The sequence below is a fragment of the Capsicum annuum genome, chromosome 11, assembly GCF_002878395.1.
Source record: "Capsicum annuum cultivar UCD-10X-F1 chromosome 11, UCD10Xv1.1, whole genome shotgun sequence".
Taxonomy (NCBI): domain Eukaryota; kingdom Viridiplantae; phylum Streptophyta; class Magnoliopsida; order Solanales; family Solanaceae; genus Capsicum; species Capsicum annuum.
In genome coordinates, this window is record NC_061121.1 from 19215761 (window position 1) to 19233580 (window position 17820).

The 17820-nt window shown below is 31.2% G+C and overlaps 1 protein-coding gene across 1 annotated transcript; it reads left to right on the forward strand.

Moving 5' to 3' along the window:
- Window positions 1-1131: 1131 nt before the first annotated feature.
- LOC107868098 (cyclic dof factor 1) lies at window positions 1132-4990 on the forward strand. The gene is made up of 2 exons (XM_016714674.2): window positions 1132-1842; window positions 3344-4990. The coding sequence occupies exons 1-2, from the start codon at window positions 1726-1728 to the stop codon at window positions 4532-4534; spliced, it is 1308 nt and encodes a 435-aa protein (XP_016570160.1). The 5' UTR covers window positions 1132-1725; the 3' UTR covers window positions 4535-4990.
- The last annotated feature ends 12830 nt before the right edge of the window (window positions 4991-17820 follow it).

The window sequence follows — 17820 nt, forward strand, 5'->3', positions numbered from 1 at the left end:
TCTATATAATCAACTACTTTTTTCATTTAGTTTTTCTGTGAGCACGTTTCTTTTATGAACATTAATGACTTATAATTAATTAGAAATTGACTTATTCACGTGGGATATGTTAAGTGTGTGAATAAAAATCTCATATTGATAGATGATGAAAGGATTAGAAAGTTACATGTAAGGTATATATAGAAACTATCAATGGTATGAGGTCATTTAGAGGAAATCGTGTGAACTTGATCAAAAATAGATAATATCACACCATGTAAAAGTGTCAGAATGCAAGATTCAATTTACTTATCCTTACAAACTTGAATATGCGCACACAAGGAAAAAACTAATTGTGAGCTTCGATTGTCATAAAATACTCAAAAGATGTGGGTGACACACAATAACTCTCAAAAATAGATCCGTAGATCATGGTGATAGACCAGTAGAACTTAGTTTGAGGGGAGATTGTTGAGTATCTCGATGACTCGTGAATCGTGATAATGAGACATGTGAAACATCTAAATTTTAATTTAAGATATTGCGTCATTTCATGTTGTATAACATTTATTTTACGGGAGGTAGACTATTTTCCTATGTCATTAACACCTTATGTGAGGGGATTTGAGCTTTTTCACCCATGAAGTGTGTGCTTTAATTAGAGCACTAACCTATGCTTAGAGGAATAACAATAAAATATCAGTATAAACCAAAGTAAGGTATAAAGAGAATAGAGTATATATGGACTTTATTCCTACTTCATAAAGATAAAAAGGTTACGTTGTTGTTGACAGACTCTCAACTTACGTAAAGAATTCTAGAACAATCTGAACAACTTAGTGATATGAAGAGCAGTACACAACATACAGGAGAAAGAACAACCCTGACAATTTAGTAATACGATAATCAAAGCATAAAAACGCAATCGCTCAGTGAAAAACTAAAAATATAGTTCTAATAGTAATGGTAAAAAAGTAGGTAAAAGTACCACAACCAAGCCTATCTTGTTAAAAAGTATGAGAATTGCGTTCAATAACCAACTAACCTTATACCCTAACTTGCAACCTCTAAAACCTCATATCTAATGTCATATTTTCGATAAACTTAAGACACGTCATGTTATATCTAATCATCTATCATCCATACTTCTTTGATTTTCCTCTACCTCTCGTGCTGCCCACCATTGCCATCTGCCACACCGACATCTACACCTTTAAACATATTCATTACTAATTTTTCTATCCATATTTCTATTTAGAGGGATGATAAAGGAAAGAAATTAAACAAATATAGATATTAGAGCAAATCTATTGAGAAGAAATTGGGAAAGAAGTTGCTGACATGGACAAATAAGAAAGGGAGAAAATAGTACTAAAAGCACTTGCCTTTTTACTTTTTGGAGTGTTTGGGTTACAGAATCAAAAAAACAGCAAAGAAACCACACACACCTAAAAGAACAGAACCAACTCTCTCCCTTCATGTATCAAGATTTCTCCATTGCCACATACAAACTTGTGGCTATTATTTCTTTGCCTTTATTGACGTGTCATCTCCAAACTCTTAAACCCTTTTAACCCTTTTCCTTCTCTTCTTCTTCCTATGTAGTTTCAAAGTCCTAAAAAACTTATAAGACAACAAACACCAAAGTAACCAAAAAAATTTTGTTTTCAAGAAACATAAAGTAGTTTGATTTATTTTTGGTTGTGTTAGAAAGAAAAGAGAAGAGTAATTCAACAAGTTATTGTTATGTCTGAAATAAGAGATCCTGCTATTAAGTTGTTTGGTAAAACAATTGGTATGACACAACAAGAAACCAATTGTGTTCATGATCATCATACAAGTGCTTCATTTGACAATGATAAGGTAAAAAATCTTTGTCTAAATTGTTTACAATAAATGTGATGAGTTTAATGTAAATGGGATTTGAGTTGTTGAGTTTGAAACTTGAAATTTCGAAAAATTGACCTTTTTTGGAGTTGGAAGTTGTGTTTGGACATGTAGTTTATTTGAAAAATATTTGAAGTTTTGTGAGTAGAATTTTCAAGAACTGGCTGAAGATTGAAAATCTGATCAAATTTTATGGCGAAACGCTAAACTTAGTAGTATGTGGGTGAGTTTTGTTTTATGAAAAGAATTGATCTTTATTGATATCATAGCTTAAAATGGAAATGTAAACCCCAGTTTTTGGGAAAGACCCTGTTTTGGGAATTGTTTTGTCATCACTTTCTGTATTGGGATTTGGAAATTTACTGTTTTGGAAATTAGTTTTTTTTTTTCAACTTACAAAGTTCCATAGTACTGTGTTTTGGGAATTGGGAACTTTTGCTCAGTTTCTTGCTGTTTGATCTGTTTTCTTCATGAGTCTGTTGGTACTATCTGGTCATCTAAATCAGCATAATCAACTTTTTTCCTTTTCTTACTATATTTTTCAATGAATTGTCATGGTATCTATGATGATATTGTTATTGCTTCAAAAATGTTTTAAGCATGTGTATGAATATCCTTTTTTTTTTTTCTCATGTATCATATAGTAACTTCTCTACCTCGCACAAGGTGGGGCTAATGTCTGCATACACTCTTTCTTTTCCAGATTCCACTTGTACTTGTATATTGTTGTCTGCGTACACTTACCCTCCCAAGATCTTGTTTGCTTGTTGGTTCACATTGGCTTATGTTGTTGTTGTTGTTCTATATCCAGCTTGTTGCGATCGAGGCGTTATTGCTGTTGTAAATTTCCTTTGCTTGATAATCTAACCAATTTCATTTTATGTTACAAATTTAACAGGAACTGATATGATCCTACTTTCCAAAATATTTTTTTTATATGTTTCTGTAATTTGGAAAGCACAAGGATTATATGTCCTGAAAATATTCAGATCCTCTATACCCTGCAAAAGCTTGTCTTTATGGTGATCTTTAGTAATCGAGTTGTTTCTTTTCCTTCTGTGCTTATTACAAACTGTTGTTTCACTTGCTTTGTATCTTGCTATTTCGATGTCATATTTTCTTGCTACCATTGCTTCGAATTCTTTTCTTGTTTGTCGAGCCAAGGGTCTATCAGAAATAGTCTCTCTACCCCATACAGGTATGGGTAAGGTTTGCGTACATCGTACTCTCGCCAGACCCCACTTGTGGGATTACACTAGGTATGTTGTTGTTGATGATGATCATATTGTAGTGCCTTTCATCAAGTGGAACTGTTTAACAACTGCTAGGAATGTGGAGATTTAGGCGTAAATATTCAGATCCTACACTTGTTCAATTGCTTATGCTAAAACAATAAGATCGTCTTCTCAGTGTCGAAGAGTTTTGATTTGTTGTGAGAGAGCTCAAATTAACCTCTTTTTTCTTGTCACCTGACCAGATCGCTTTAGGAGGAGAACTTACACAAAGCAAACAAGATGATGTACTTGTCGATCCAACTGCAGACTCTTCGGTTGAACCAGAAACATCATCTGGTATAAGTGATGACCTCAAGATGCAGGATGCAGAAAAAGAAATATTATCGTCTAAATCTATCGAGGAGGAAGATTCAAGTGAGGAAAAAACACTCAAGAAGCCTGACAAAATAATTCCATGTCCCCGATGTAATAGCATGGAAACAAAGTTCTGCTATTATAACAATTACAACGTCAATCAGCCCCGTTATTTCTGCAAGAACTGCCAGAGATATTGGACCGCTGGAGGAACAATGAGAAATGTGCCTGTGGGTTCTGGCCGCCGCAAGAACAAAAATTCATCCACTTCGATTTATCCTCTTCAAGCAGGTCGGGTTGAAGCAGCACACGGAATGCACCTTCCTGCTTTAAGGACAAATGGTACTATCCTTACATTTGGATCGGATAAACCACTTTGTGATTCCATGGCTTCTGCATTGAACATAGCTGAGAATTCACATAATATGAATCGAAACGAATACTGTGGATCCGAACGAAGAATGCCTGCAATTGCGAATGATCAATCAAATGGAACTTGTAGCACAGCCTCAAGTATAACTGACAAAGAAAGCAATTCCGGTCCACATGATTTAGCTAATTGGAGTAATTTCCAGCCATTTTCTCCTCAAGTACCTTACTTTCATGGCGCTCCGTGGCCTTATTCTGGCTTTCCAGTATCATTCTATCCAGCAACACCCTACTGGGGCTGCACCGTAGCAAGCCCTTGGAATGTACCTTGGCTTTCTTCTGATCAATCAGTCCACAACACAAGTCCTGCTTCACCGACTTTAGGAAAACACTCTCGTGATGAAAGCAAGTTTGATCCATCACAATCACGGAGAAGAGATGCTACTTTGCAGGACAGAGAAGGAGAGAGATGTGTACTGATTCCTAAGACATTAAGGATTCATGATCCAAATGAAGCGGCTAAAAGCTCTATATGGTCGACATTAGGTATTAAGAATGAGAAGATTCATTCGACTCACGGAACAATGCTCTTCAGTTCCTTCAATCCAAAAGCTGATCTCAGAAATCATGAACGTGATGCTTCTTTACTCTTACAAGCTAATCCAGCAGCTTTGTCTAGATCACTTAAATTCCGCGAGAGCACCCAATAAGAACTTACAACATGATTGCTAGTACCAATCACTGATGTTAGTGCATCACCTAATTGATGTAACTGGGTTCAACCGTGGAAATAGTCTCTTGCAGAAATGCGCATAGCAGGAGCTTAGTGAACTAGCCTGCCCTTTTTTGCTGTCTAGGAGGAGAATGAGACAGTATGGACAGAGTCTTGTTGAGAATGAACTGCTACGTAGTCCTCTAGTTTGCAAGAAAGCAATAGCTCTTCAAAATACAAGCTTTTATAGTTTTGCAGTATGTGTACCTTTGTACATAAACCTGTAGAGTTTTAATAGATAGAGATAAATAAGCTGCAGCTGGAGTTTTTACTGACTTCTGATACTGATAGTTGCATTATTTTTGTGATAGGTTTATCCTAATCATTATGTGACTTTGTAATTCTTGTAAAGATTCACTTTTCTTGGCTAAGGAATGAACTAATCTTGAATCTATTACACATTTCTAATACTATGGTTACTTTTAGTACTTAATATCTGTGTTGTTTGAATCCTCCAAAAAGTGTTGCGAAACTATGTCGGATTTTCCTATAAGAGTGCATAATTTTTGGAAGATTCGAGCAACATAGCTTATGCTGATAGTAAAACACATCAAAGAAGGAAGGTTTTTTTTTTTCTTTCAGATACAATCTATTTAACCAAAAATATACAAATTGTAAGGCTTCCCTTGCATGGAATTCAATGTTTATATCAAATTAAGGAATGCAAAATGGGTGCTTTTATACAGACATTTATCGTTAAACCATAGTTAAGTGACACGTGTTCTCATTTTTAATTTGCGACTGCTAAGACTAAATTTCTTAGTTTGGTATAAACACCTGCTACATCAGCCAAAAAGATCCATTCTAAGAATCACCACCACCTAAGCATTTGAACTTTAGCCACAAAGCATGATAATTTTTCGAGGTAAATGTTAAGCAGAAAATGAAAGGGCAACAAACAAACAGCTCATAAAGATAAGGAGAAAATTGACTATTAATTGGACATTATAGTAAGAAAAATAACATAAGGACATAGTAGGTCCCTCACATTTTTGTGCAGATAGAGTAGAATTTATTTCTAGGAGAAAAAAGCCAATAGACCTTTCACTTTCATGGCAAAAGGGTTCTATCCTTAATTCCTAACAGATGCTCCAAAAGGTGGAAAATTTGAGGATAAAGTCATCTTTTTCTTCTTACTTTTTGGTCCCTTTTTTCCAAGTATCTTTATAACTAACGAGAGACATACATATAATATATGGTATTCATCAGCGGACAATAGGGTAGATATATGTCTTGATTTGTATATAACTAAACATTAAATATTCAAAGTTGGACCAGTGTGTTTTTCATGACTCTTCTTTCAAGTGAAGACACCAAGATTTTCATTACTCCCATCAGCCTTTTGAACCACATATTCTTAGAAAATGTTTTGTTATGGGACCCCAGATTCAAAGTGCATGTAATCTTTAAATTACTCTTTTTTGGTTATAAAATTGGTACTTATCCTGCATTTAAGACATTTGTTTGTTTTTAAAGGGAAACCTCATTTAATTAGCAATACATAATTTTAGTGTAAATGAGAACAAACTTTGGTGGGCACCTAAAGAGGATGCGTGACAGGTTGATTATAATAGATTTAAGGGGGAAGTAGAGGTATGTCAAAAATAAAATTAAGAAGAGATGATTAGATATAACATAACATATTTTCAGCTTACTAAGGACATAATCCTAAACGAAAAGATATGAAGATCGAAAATTAGAATAGAAAGATAATGTATAGCCGAGTGTTATCATACTTTTATGTAGGAGAGACAGAGGGCTAGTGTCCTCTTCTCTTAGTAATATTAGTTAAGTAGTATTCACCTAGTGTTTTTTCCTCAATTTTATACTATATGTTTCATTCATTTATTTTGTCATTTTGCTATTTTTTGTCATTATTTTTCGTACAATTCTATTTTGATTGTACTTTTTTTGAATCGAGTCTATAAAAAACGGAACCTTTATATCTAACAAAGGTTAGAGCAAGGTCCGGCTATAGCCTTCACTTTCTAAATCACACTTATGAGATTACACTGATATGATGTTGTTTGTGAAGAAACTTTGATATCGTTTTGTTTGGCAAAAATTTAGTACTCACAATCAGGTGCATGTCAACTAATGATATTATATTAATTTAAAAATATTTATATAAAATATCTGATTTTATATAAAGAGCGTGAATTCACGTACCTCATACGTTCGGGTATAAATTCGCCGCTGACCTGAAGTGTGAAAATAAATTGAGAATATAAATACATCAGTTAACCATAGGTAAGCGATAAATGATTGTATGCAAGACAACGGTGATGAAGAAATATAAGTTTTGCTTTCAGTTAATTGGTTAAAAAAATCTGTTAGTAATGCTAATTAAATTGATACTATTTTCTCCGTTTTAAATGATTTGATATGTTTATTTTGTGTACTACTCTTAAAAGAAAATACTTCCTTCATCCCAAATTATCCGTTTCAAATTTTCTAATTTGATTTCCTATTTTACTTGTCTTTTTTCATTATTCAAGACAAGACAAAATTTTTTTTCATGTTTTATCTTTTGCATTAATAAATTTTTCTACAAATTAAATTGTAAACATCATTTAATAGGGGTACTATGATAAATTAGATATGTTATTAATTATTTTTTTAATCAATGTGTCATCTCAATTTGGGACGGATAATTTAAAACGGAGAAAGTAATAAAGAGTGCAACTTGACTAATATAATTTTATTTAATCTTAATTGGATGAATTCTCTTCAATTAATATGGATATAGTTGAAAAAAAAATACTTAATTATCTGTTGGATTTTTACACATGTCAATTGTTTATGATAATTTTTTTTCATGCTGTGTAATTTGAGACGAAGAAACTATAATGGCTAATACATATAATGACGTGAATAGCCGTACGTAATCTATTTAACAGAATGTGATGACCGATTGACCCTCAGAAAACTAGGGGTGTGTTTGGTAGGAAGGAAAATATTTATCAGAAAATATTTTTTAATTTTTTCATGTTTGGTTGACTTAAAGGTTTTGAAAAATATTTTTTAAATTAACTTATTTTTCTTAAATCTAAGGAAAATGACTTCCCTTTAAAAAGTAAGGAAAATATTTTTCAAAACTCTTTTTCAACCTCACTCTTAAATTTAAATATTCATACAACTCTCAAAACCACTCATCCCTACTCCAACCCTCAATCCCCTTCCCCACTCCACCCCCATCCAAAAAAAAATATTTCAAATTTTTTTCTTACCTCATCCCCTACCTAAAATCCAAACCCCTACTCCCCTTCTCCGCATCCCCCAAAAAAATTAAATTTTTTGAATTTACTTTTTAAAAATTTAAATTTTTTCTTTACCCACCCTCACTTCCCTAGGTGTACTCTTTTATTACTCTTTTATTTTCTTCTCTGTAATAGTATTTTTATTGTACTTTTATAAAAAAAACTAGGTGATCTGCGAAATTATGATTTCGTATGTTGTTATTGGTTTATCAATCTTTTACTTTAAGTCTTAATTTTTAATTTACGCTTTAAGAATTTTTTTGCTTATTTTCTATTTTAAAAAAAAAAAAATTCTATCTTTTTGACACAAATAAAATCATTGAAAAGTACTCCGTACGTTTATTTTTACTTATTCAATATATTAAAAATATATAGTTATCTAATCTTATTTGTCCATTTAAGAAAATCATTTTGCGTCTATTTTTTTTATTAAATATTATTTATTTTTAATATTCAGATAAGTTATAATAATTTATTAAAGATGATATAATAAAATCATAATTGAAGCAGGCATATCAATTATGAGCAACCTACCTCAATTGCTCAACTTTAAATTCTAAAAATGACTCCTTTAAAATCTTGCCAATATTTTTATAATAATCATGGCAATAATTATAATGTTGTATATATAGTTTTTTTTTTGGGGGGGAGGGGGGTGGGGGGTGGGGGGAGAAAATGGCATTCACCGGCTATTTTGAAAATAAATAGCGAGCATTTGACCAATTTGCTAATTTATGGCTAGTCGGTCAAATTATTACCACTTAATAGTCATTGGGCTACTTAGCCTTTCCCTTCCTTCTTGGGTCATTTCGGTCCACTTTTTAAAAGGTTGATCATTTTCTTTTTTATTTTATTTCATTTTTCTGAGCTAAAAAAATTTGTTTCTTTTTAAATAAGTAAATAAAATTGTATAAAAAATGTATAATTATTTTATAGAATATGTAGAAAAATTGTATATATGATGTTATAGTAATTGTATTGTTGTTGTATAGAATATGTATGTATACAAAATATATGTATAGTACAATGAATGTGGTATAGGAGTTGTATCAATATGGTGTAGAGATTGTATTAACGTGGTATACAAATTGTATCAATATGGTATAGGGTTTGTATCAATATGGTATAAGAATATATATGCATAGATTTTTTTTTATATAAACGACATTAATGTGGTATAAGGACAATATAAAATGCATGTAGAAACTGTATAGAGTCTTATAAAATATGTATCTGAATAATAATTGTAGCTAAAGATTGAATAGGATGTGTATAAGAACGTTATAATTATTGTATAGAATACGTATATGTATGGAAACTATATCATTACTATATATAAAAATATATCTTTAAAAATTGTATTATATTAATAGTATATTGTTTTTCTGTTATCAATATGTATCAAATATGTATTTTATCATATAAATAAGTAAAACGAAACGAAACAAAACAAAATAGATGTTATTTTAAGAATGTTGGTGAATACAAAATAATCTGCCACATTACTTTATTAATAAAGTAAATAGTCTGAATATGTGTATGGGACATGGTTGTTATCTCTAATGTTAACTAGACACAAGAGCCCATGCAATGTTTTGTGTTGATGTTATAGATTCAAATAAATTTTAATGTCTAGTTCTATTACTCATTTTTAGTTCAATTTGAAGGTGATTGAATAACACGGAAAAAATTATTTTAGAACAACAATAAAGAGAGCTAAAAAATGTTGTGTACTGGTGGATTTCATTAAGTATGAAGTATGTTAAGATACAAATATTGATGGCAGAAATCAGATGATGAAGTGGAGATTTAGTTGTTGGGTTGTCATACTTCAAATTGAATCTTCTTGTCAACAGTATGAACTTCTGTAGGAATGAGAGAAATGATTTCACAAGGCGCAACACTCTGAATGCTCTTTCAATTGTTCACGATAAACAGGAGTATCTCTGTTCAAACAACAAAAAGGAAAAACCAAACACAATAACTATTAGACGAATGACGGGGAAGAAATAGTGAAAGATTAATTTTAGATGAAGTAATACCAATGCTAATAGCTCAAGGTAGATTTTAGAGCAAAATTTCAGTCAATGGAAGGTATTATCATTCACTCTGGTTCAATGAAGCATATAGATCAAGAAAAGAGCATGGATTTCTGCCAAGCTGAAATGGAAAAAAATAATGTACAAAATATGGGGCACAGTGAACTGTTCTCAAGGACAAAGATCATACAAAAATTTATGTCCAATTTTGTTTAACAAACTTGACTATTTCTATGACAACATTTTATAAGGTGAGTATTTAAGCAATTTGTTATGTTACCATCTTAAGCCTTAACAATAGTGGCAACAATATTTGTACAGAAAATGTCTACAACGGCACATTAGGTTCCCTGGTGGGAATTTCTCATAAGACACTATCAAAAAATTAAAATAGAAGCTCAAGAATAGGCAGCTGTAACATGTTTTCGGCCATCATTATCATGTTTTTCATTTGAAAAGCCTTGTTATATTTTTCCAATAATCAAGCCACATGAAATTATTTCATTCAAAGGAAAATAGAAAGAGAGAAATTAGTATCTTTGCTCTAGTAACAAAGAACATGGATAACATTATTCACGTCAAATTCTTAAACTTATTTTGGTCCTTCTAAATTAATTTTTCTATCAACACTTTCCCAGATCTTTAAGGCCTGCATTAATGATTACCAAATACAAAAAGTCCAATGATCTTGCAGCCATGTTCCGAGTTTAACATACCCAGTGTAATCGAATAAAATAGTGTGATCGAATGAAGAAGAGACTTAAGAGCTAGAAAAGTTGTTTCAAATAGATCCTCATCTCAAGAAAAAACAGTCTCAAACGGTGTAAAGAAAAAATTAATAGAAGCAGACGATCATAACAAAAAACTGTTACGGAAAGATATTAGAGGAAGAGTTGGTCTATTCATAGATTCAAAGAGAGTTAGCAGCAACCACAACATTTTACAAAGAATTTATAGTTAGTTTAATTGGTAATTGTGGAAGTTTGTTTTTATTTGCTTGAATCTGGGATGGAGGTAGTTGGTTCAACCTGTTCTAGGCAACCAGATCTCTTATCCTTTTGTAGGTTGTAATAGTTGTTTTTGCTTGTTGATATGGTATATTCACAGTTAATTGCCAAAAAAAGACTGTTACATAACTTGACAAATCAGCCTAAACATTAGTCAGAACAAAATAAAATGATAATTGAAATGTAAAAACAACGCAGACAAAAATAAAATTCAAAGGACAAGAAACTACAAGTCTACACTTCTGAATAGTACAAGGAGAATTAAAAGTCATTACAGAGTAAAGACAGATTGATAAGAGGTGATCAAGAAACAAAAGGTACCTCCAAATGACTCTTCAGATGGTATAGTGGTAACCCTTTCAAGTCCATTAATCTGAGTACTGATCTGGGAGTTGCTTTTGTAAATCCATAAATTTACACTATACGTAGCATAAATCTCAAAAATAACTAAAATGTCAGATTAGACATGTAATATGCAAATGTGCAATTTTTATATAACATGATCCAACAATTGTGTCTGATTAGATATATGAATACACTTATAAGAAAAATATCCAACACTATAGCAGAATGCATAACATTAATTTTACACATATAAAGTTCATTTGGAATAACGAAAATAGCAGTTGGGCTAGCTGGCAGGACAACCTCCTCCTACCTTCTTTAGGGATTTTATAAGACCCAACAATTGTTCACAATACATGCATGTAAAAATTGGAATAACCAACTACAACTAATACAAAAACTAACAGATTTGTGTTCTGTTAAATTTTGCTAAAATCACACAAAAAAATATTTCGTAAGAGTTTTACTTAAGTCAACTTGAGAAAAACTAAAGAAAATACATTGTACATAATAATTTTAATTAATCAGTCATAAATCAATATCTGCGAATAATTGCTGAAGTATCAGAAAGTTTTTGGGGAACACAATATAAATAGAAAATTATTAAATCACAGGAACTAACAATTTCACCATCAAAAGAAAGAGCAACAACTAAATGCGTAGTTAAAGTGATGAAAAATATCCAAGAATTATTTTACCGATACAAGAAACAACACCTCAGTCGAATAATCCTACTGAATATAAAAAATAAATTTTCAACTCGTAAAATTTGAAGTCAAGATCTCGTCTCGAAAAAAAGCGATGAAAATAAAAAAGTATCTATTAAACTTCGGCTGAATTAATGGCAACACACCTATTGTGTTGGTGTTCTCCTAAGAAGCGGTGAAAACGAAGAAGTGGCAGTTAAACTTCAACCGAATGGCAACATGTCTATTGTCTTGATGTTCCCCTAAGGATGTAACACGTAAAAGGGTAGCAAGATAACGGAGGACAAAAACGCAGAAGCTGTGATTACAAGTGAAAGTTAAAATAATCAAGTTGCCTTATCAAAATGATGGAAATAACCCTTCAGAAGCTAGCGAAAATGACAGAAATAATCCTTGGGAAGCTGGCAGGACAAATTTCACCTGCCAACTTCCTTACCACCTGTTCACCACTTATATATATGGGTAAAATTCTTAAATGACATAATTGAGACCCTAATTATTAATTTTATAACAACAGTTTCATAATTATATTTTGTAGCAACTTGTATTATGTATTTTTAACAACTGTTGCTATAAAAATACATATACAACTAATTTTACCTCCCTTAAATAACTGAAATTGGTTGAGATAAATATGATATAATTACCAATTAATTAATTTTGTAGATTCCTTTTCCATTAAAACAACTTCAATCACGTGATTTCCGTTTTAGCTTAACAGCATTGATTAAATTTTAAATTTCAGTTTTCTCTATTAACGAGTTCATCTGAGAAAAAAAAATCAAAATCTGCTTTTCATTTTTGTGAGCAATTTCGTCTAATTCAATCGTGTTTTTATGTTCAACCATTGATGTTGTTCATATGAAATTCTACAGTATCTTCTTCGAATTCAACACCAGTTTCAAAACAAAGCATTAATTTCTTTGAATCAAATTCAATTATAGATTCTTCAGTTCTAATTGTTCGAATTCAACTATCAGTTGAAAGTTCATCCGTTACTGTTGTTTAAGGTACGTAATCATTAAGTTTTTTCGGTTGGATTTTTTATTCCATCCATTACTGAAGCTCCTATTTAGTTTCAATTTATAATCAAAGCAGGAGGAAATTCAACATATATAACAAAAACCTTCAGAATTGAACTTTTTCGTTGCAAAATTTCAGTTTAGAAGTTGTCCCAATTATTTAGATTTCATTGTTCAACTATTTATTTCAGTATCATTTGTTGTTATTTTGATCGATTTAACAACTAATCAAATTGTGAATCTCCTCGATTATGAAAATAATTTAAACAAATTTCTAGTTGAATTTGATTCTGTTATTTTCTGAAAATCCTTGATCAATGGATGATTGAATTGAGCTGCTGAATATGATTAAATTCTATTCACACATATCAAAATACAAATTAGGTATGCTCCATATGTATTTTTTGATATGTTTAATGTTGACACTGCATATGTATTTTTGAAATGCTTAATGTTAACACTGCATATGTATTTTTGGTTTCCTTGTCAGAATTTGAGAGTATAACTATTTTTGCTGAAAATATATTTTATACAAATTTTTCTTCGGTTCGATTCAGTAGTTTCTGTATTTGGTTTAAAACTTTTTTTGTGTTTGTATTTTATGTTAAATAAATTTTGTTTAAATTTATTTTTTGAATGGAGATGTTGGCTGTGTAAGTTTGTTTACAGTTAAAGCTGAAAAGTGTTTGTTTTAACAAGTTACAATTTGACAAAATGTTTATATTTATTTATTTTTTGGTTAAATCAAGTAGAAATGGGAAGCATATCAGTGCTTGTGAAGCACTCTGATCGGTGGACGTATGAAATAAACTACGAAAAATATGTCACTGATGCTATACTGTTGAGCACATCAACAACATTCATTGAGCTGCACGATGAATTGGCATATCACTTAAGTGTGGATTTAACGAGAAAACGTATTCTAGAGGAATATCAAATTACTACTAATGCAGGGCAGATAGAAATACATAATGATATGGGTTTAAAGGTGTTTATATTTCAGAAAAAGCAGATACAAAACATGAATTGTCTTCCTTTATATGTAAGCATTTTGGAGAAAGTTGTAGGGAGCAACGTGGCAAGTTCATCTATATATGTTGCTGAAAGAATAACCAACTGTGACAACATTCAAACACTGATAAATACAACAAATGAAGGAGCTTTGGTGGTTTGTGAAGATACACAAGCATTAGATGTATTTGAAATGGATACTTTTGAGTTGATTATCTCAGATCCACATCACAAGCATGTTGAGGAAGACCAGGTTTACTTGAGAAAAAAAAATTTGAAGTCAGTCATGAAGGACTATTCAATTAGGGAGAAGAACGCGAAGTAAAAGATCAAGTAAGAAAACGTACGTACATTCTATATCACTCTGTTCTTGTTTAATATTAGTTTGAATATGTATTTTAAAAATACTAAATTATGTTGGATGCAGGTATACGTTGTTTTGCAAATCAAGAAACTGCGAGTTTTTAATGCGTGCATCAGGAATGGGAGAAACTGGAATGTTTAGACTAAGAGCATTCAGACCTCAACATACATGCCCGATGAAGGAAAAAATCTATCCAAAGGTACATGCTACTAGTATGTTGATAGGTGGTATGGTTAAACAAAAAGTCAAGAACCACAAAAGAAAATACAGTGCAACAGAAATTTAAAATGACATGAAGAAAGATTTTGTTATGGATCTAACATATATTTTTTATTGGAGGGCGAAAGAAAGAGCGTTAGAAGAGTTGAGGGGTAAGCCATCAACATCTTATGGGAAACTGCCATCATACTTATATGTACTGAATACTACCTATCCAGAGTCACATATAAGAATGAAGAAGACAGATGAGAATGAGTTCTTGTATGTATTCTAAATGCATTCATTAAGGGATTCGATCTTTGTAGACCAGTCGTAGTTGTTGATGCTAGTCATCTGAGAGTAATGTATACTGAGACATTTGTAATAGCATGTACAATGGATGTAGCAGTTAGTATAATTTTCTAATAATTATATTGTAAAACGTGTTGTATTTTTTTGTATTTCTGCGTATCACCTGAAAATACATATCTCCACTAGATATATACATATCTGTATAAAATTACCTATATTTTCAAAGTTTCATGAATGAAAACATGTAAAATTGATTATGTTTTATATTTATGTGCGTCTAAATTTTATTATATGTAATTAATATCATTTATTTGATAAAATATACAGTTTTAATTACCTGTATATTTAATAAATACATATGCAGTTCCTATATGTATTTTTATTTTACTGCGCATAATTGTTTTGTATATACAGGTCATATATTTCCTCTGACATATGGTGTGATTGATTCTGAAGATGATGCATTATAGACGTGGTTCTTTCAAAATCTAAAGAAAGCGTACGGGGAAAGACACAACATGTGTGCTATTTCTGATAGGAATCCAAGCATCATAAAGGCTACTAGCGATGTGTACAACGATGTTCCACATTATGCATGTATGTGGCATCTATGGGGGAATGTTAAAAAACTTTACAGAAAGTCACACGATGCATTGTCGGAGATCTTTTATACAATGGCCAAATCATATTCAAAGTCGAAATTCCACATATTAATGGAAAAAGTTGAGGCAGTTGATATTAGGGTGAAGAATTATTTGGAATTGGCTGGTTACGAAAAGCGGGCTAGGTCCTATGCAACAGTTCACCGAAGCTGGACTTTGACTTCAAACATTGCGGAGTCAATAAATGGAGTACTTGTATCAGCTAGAGAACTGTCAATTTATGACTTTCTTGAGGAGGTTTGATTATTGTTTGCAAAATGAAACTGCGAAAATAGGCAACAGGCTTCATGTACCTTCACACCACTCATTGAAAAGTTTAATGACATACTCAAAGAGAACGAGATTTTGTGTACTCGTATGACGGTATGACCTTTTACATTTTTGAAATTTATACTTCTGAAAAACATAATTAATAGAATAACTTCCATTAAGTTCTAAATGAATGGAAACATATAAAAATAAACTAAAAAGTTTAGTAAAAAAATATTATGTATTCTGCATATGTATTTTTTAATTGAAAATAATTAACACTGCATATGTATTTGGATGCTCTGTAAAAATGTACTCTGCATATATATTTTTACTCTGCATATGTATTTTTTTCTGCAAAAATGCTGGTGTGCTTACAACATATCGTATAATATGAATTTCATCTTTTTGTAGCATTTCATTAAACTTTTTATTTTTATATCAGGTTGTACCATCCACAGAATATGTGTATACGTTACACGACAAATAAAAATACTTCATTGTTTGCCTCAAGGAAAAAATGCTCATGTAATGCATTTCAACTAGATCAGATACCATGTGCACATGCTTGTGCGGTGTTGGAGAAGAAAAATTTTGAGAAGGGGTCATACTATTGTGATTTGTTTAAACCAAAAACTATTTTGAAGATATATGATGTTCTCATCTACCCGTTGCCACACAAAGATGAATGGCTAATTCCAGAGAGCGTACTTGGTGAAATAGTACTGCCTCCAAAATACAAAAGACCTCCAGGAAGACCTGCAAAGAAGGATTGTGAAAAATCAGGGCGGGATATGTTTGGAAAGAAGAACATCAACTCATGTGGTGCTTGTGGGGCTAAGGATCACAATAGGCGTTCTTGTAGGAAATATCGAAAATGATACATTTCTCCTTCCGTATTATTACTTAAAACTTTATTTTCATTTTTTATAAACTTGAACTTTTTTTTTAGTTAATACATTTAATCATCATCTGAATTCTGCATATGTATATGTTGCAAGATCTGAACATTGGATATGTATTTTGAATCTGCAGTTCATATGTATTTTTAACATTGAATATACTTTTTAGGTTAAAGTTGGTAACTTTGATTAACCAAACACTTATTTAGTTCGTAATTGTTCATTGATTTAGCCACATATGACATATTCTGCAAATTTATGTTTGAATTTCAAAATCTTAGCGCTGCATATGTATTTATTTACTAAAAATACATTTAAATATATAATACATATGTATTTATAATAAAAAAATATTAACACTGCATATGTATTTTTGTAAAATAAAATCTCACCATAAATTACAGAACTGTATTAAAAGTTCAAATTTATCTTTAATTCGAGTTTTCATTTATAATCATATTAAATGGACACATATCAAAATACATATTAATTCTGAACAATATGTAATTTAGAAAAGTTTACTATTAATACTGCATATGTATTTTTAGGCTAAATTTTACTTATAATGCATTCATATTTTTTAGCAAAATATGAACACTGCATATGTATTTTTACCATAACATTGGCATTTTTAAACTAAAAATTCCAGATATATTTTTGGAATGCTTAGGCATAACATTGCATATGTATTTTTCTCAGCTAAAAATAATACATATGTATTTTTTAGGCAGAAAATTTCCTGCAGATGTATTTTTAGCATAATATGAACAATACATATGTATTTTTTAACTAAATCACACAGTAAAAGGAAGAACACCATAAAAGACTCAGATTAAACTTCAAAACTGAATTAATTTCATTCAGTTAAAATAAGTACTATTATAACCTACAATTAGAACCACTTCAAAACATCAAAATTAGTTTGTATAATCAGTACCTACATCCATAAACCAACATCTAAACTATATAAAGTAATCAATCCATCATACATCAAAAACTTCAATTACACTAGTTATTCTACTTTGCCTTCCAGGCCTCAAAGGTGCTTCGACATCACTATGAGCATTTGCGTCTTGCTTTCTGGTCCCATATTCCCACAAAAGTGCAGCATATCTTGTATGGAGTGCATTGGGGTCGAACTCATTC